The sequence below is a fragment of the Phaethon lepturus genome, unplaced genomic scaffold, assembly GCF_000687285.1.
Source record: "Phaethon lepturus isolate BGI_N335 unplaced genomic scaffold, ASM68728v1 scaffold20100, whole genome shotgun sequence".
NCBI classification, from domain to species: Eukaryota; Metazoa; Chordata; class Aves; order Phaethontiformes; family Phaethontidae; genus Phaethon; species Phaethon lepturus.
In genome coordinates, this window is record NW_010510052.1 from 1,589 (window position 1) to 4,042 (window position 2,454).

At 57.2% G+C, this 2,454-nt stretch overlaps 1 protein-coding gene across 1 annotated transcript in view; it reads left to right on the top strand.

The window, feature by feature from the left end:
• The first annotated feature begins 966 nt into the window (after positions 1 to 966).
• Positions 967 to 2,454, top strand: part of NLRC3 (NLR family, CARD domain containing 3) — a 13,096-nt gene continuing 11,608 nt past the window's right edge. The window contains exon 1 of the mRNA XM_010295811.1: positions 967 to 1,120. Within this exon, the coding sequence (XP_010294113.1) occupies positions 967 to 1,120 (154 nt within the window). The remainder of the gene's footprint in view (positions 1,121 to 2,454) is intronic.

The following is a 2,454-nucleotide window of genomic DNA, read 5'->3' on the forward strand; positions in this document are numbered from 1 at the left end:
TTTTCACTTTGATGGCCTGAGATCCCCTAGGCGAGAAGAGCAGAAGCCGTTTGCGGGGAAGAGGATCTGCTTTTCAAGCAGCTGGGTGCCCGTCCGCGGTCAAGTGTCCTGGGGGCACAATCACCTCAGCAAATGCATCATTCTTCATTTTGCAGCTTGTGAGGTGTAGCAGTATCCTGCGGGAGACCTTCTCTCTGACATTACCTTCGTTTTTAGCTGCTTGGAATTACTCGGAGATTGATCTTTGCTTTTTCTTGGTGAGATTTGGGGTTAGGACCGCTGGCGTTCAGCGTGAGGGTCCTTCACAGCTCCTTGCCTCCACGACTCGCTATTTAACTCCTGCTGTGTCTGGGCCCTGCTATTCTGTTTGGGATTTTGGGGAAAAAAAACCACACCAAAGCCACAAATCGGTAGGGGTTAGTTTTGGCATAGGGGGTCACTCTGTATTGGCGGTAAATTTTGCTAGCGTTCAATGCAGACCAAAATAAGCAAGACCACATCTGAGAAAGCCAGATGTAAACTTAGATTCAGTGAATTACCTGCAAATCTGCAAGTTTCACAGTGGGGTGTAATGCAGCAGCTACTTCATCGCTTTGCTTAATTAACAAAAGTTAATTATATGGGATCTTTTCGGTTCTGCCAAGAGGTGGCAGCCTGCATCCTGGCTTCAGGATCTGCTCAGCCGAGGGGGAACGGCTGGAGCCGTCGGCTTGGCAAACGCTCGTGCGCGCAGCTCGCCCGACGGCCGAGACGGGATGGGCTCAGGGTGGATGTGCGGCAGGAGAAATAAAAGCGGGCTCCCCGGCTGTGCTGGTAAAGGAGCCCGAGATTCGCTGGAGGAAGCCCGGCGCGCCAGGAAGCGGTGGGAAGGTCTCGCGGGGCTGGTTTCCCTCCGTTCCCACGTCTGGGGGAGGGAGGGCAGCGTCGAGATGGGCGCTGCGCTGCTGGGGTTCGAGCTGCGCCGAGATGCGTCGCCCCGAACCGGAGGCCTTTGAGGAGCCGGCTGCACGGGCGAACCCCGCCGTGACGGGACGGGGAGAAGGCGGTGGCCGGGCCGAGGGTTTCCGCGCGTTTTGGGGCGCGCAGCCGCGCTGGAGCGGGCTTTTCTCTGCTCCTTCAGGTGCCTGGTTAACGATGCGCTTACTAGTTCATACAAAAAGCTTTAAAAACGTACCTAAACACTGCAGATCAGCCCCTTTTCAGATGTTTTCCCTATGTGGGTCCCTGCAGCCGTCCAGCAGCTCTTGCCCAGCACTTTGGGGACCACCTAGACTGAGCACCCTTCATGATGCCGCTCCTCCGGGCGCGCATCCCTGCGTGGCTTCCAGCAGCGGGATCGCGTTTTGAAGCTAGCACCAGAGGACACCATCAAATAATCCCCAGCGTTAGAGCAGGCTCCCCCCCCATCAAAGGGCTTTTTCTTGCCAGCTGCGTCGCAGAGGAAGGGCTGCGGGGAGCATCGCGGCAAGCGGCAAAACCCCCTTGCATTTTGGCTGTGTCCTTGGTCGCATGGCAAAGATGAGAGACCTGGGGACTGCTGTGTGCAAAGACCGAATTGAACTTTCCGGGCCAGCTAGAGACAAGAAGACATCAAAGGGTGAAAATTTCACTGCGAGTTGCTCACCCAGCTCCTTTAATTGACAGTATCTTAATTGACCAAGCCACCGCCCGAGGGGTGAAGAGCAAGGCAAGCTGCTGCCGAAGCCCTGCTGCTGCCTGTACGGAGAAAAGGGCTTTGCTATGGGGCCACCATCACCCACCGGGGGAGCGTGGACCTCTGCCACCTCTGAAACCAAGGGGTCAAAGCTGGGCAGCCGAGGAAGAGCAGAAGGACTTGGCTTCCCCTCCTGGAGGGAAAGGTGGTGTGTTCAGACCCAGCTACAGCGGCAATCCCCAGCCCTACGAGGGCTTGTCCGAGCCACGTGTGAAACCATCTGGGCAGGTTTGGGTTGGTGCTTTGTCACCCAGCGCTTCCTTGTCACTTACCCCACTCCGTAGGACGTGCTGTGAAGGGTTCTCGATGAGAGGTCCAGCCCGTGGGGTCTGTGAGGGACTCTGCTCTGGGAGGTGCTGTGCCTGCTCCTCCTGGTGCCGAGCCCTCGTGTCCTCTGGTGGGAGAAATAAACCTCAGCATGGATGAGCAGAAGAGTCCGCAAAGGAGATGTTCCAAGCACCTTAACCTTGCACCACGGACCTAACCGCAGACCAGAAACTCTACCAAGTTTCCCTGGCCAAGCTACGTTTGTGCTTTCTCCCAGGGTTTGGCTTTCTCCAGCCCAGGAAGAGGCTGGGTTTGACCAAAAAAAAAGCGAGCGTTACCTCTACCTGCTGGTGAGGCTGCGCTGAAGCCCCCGCGGCGCCCACATCCCACTCAGGAGTGGGTCTAGGCAAAGGCAGGGACCCCCTTGCAGCGCCTCTGACGGGCACGGGCACCGCGCGGATCTCTAGAGCATC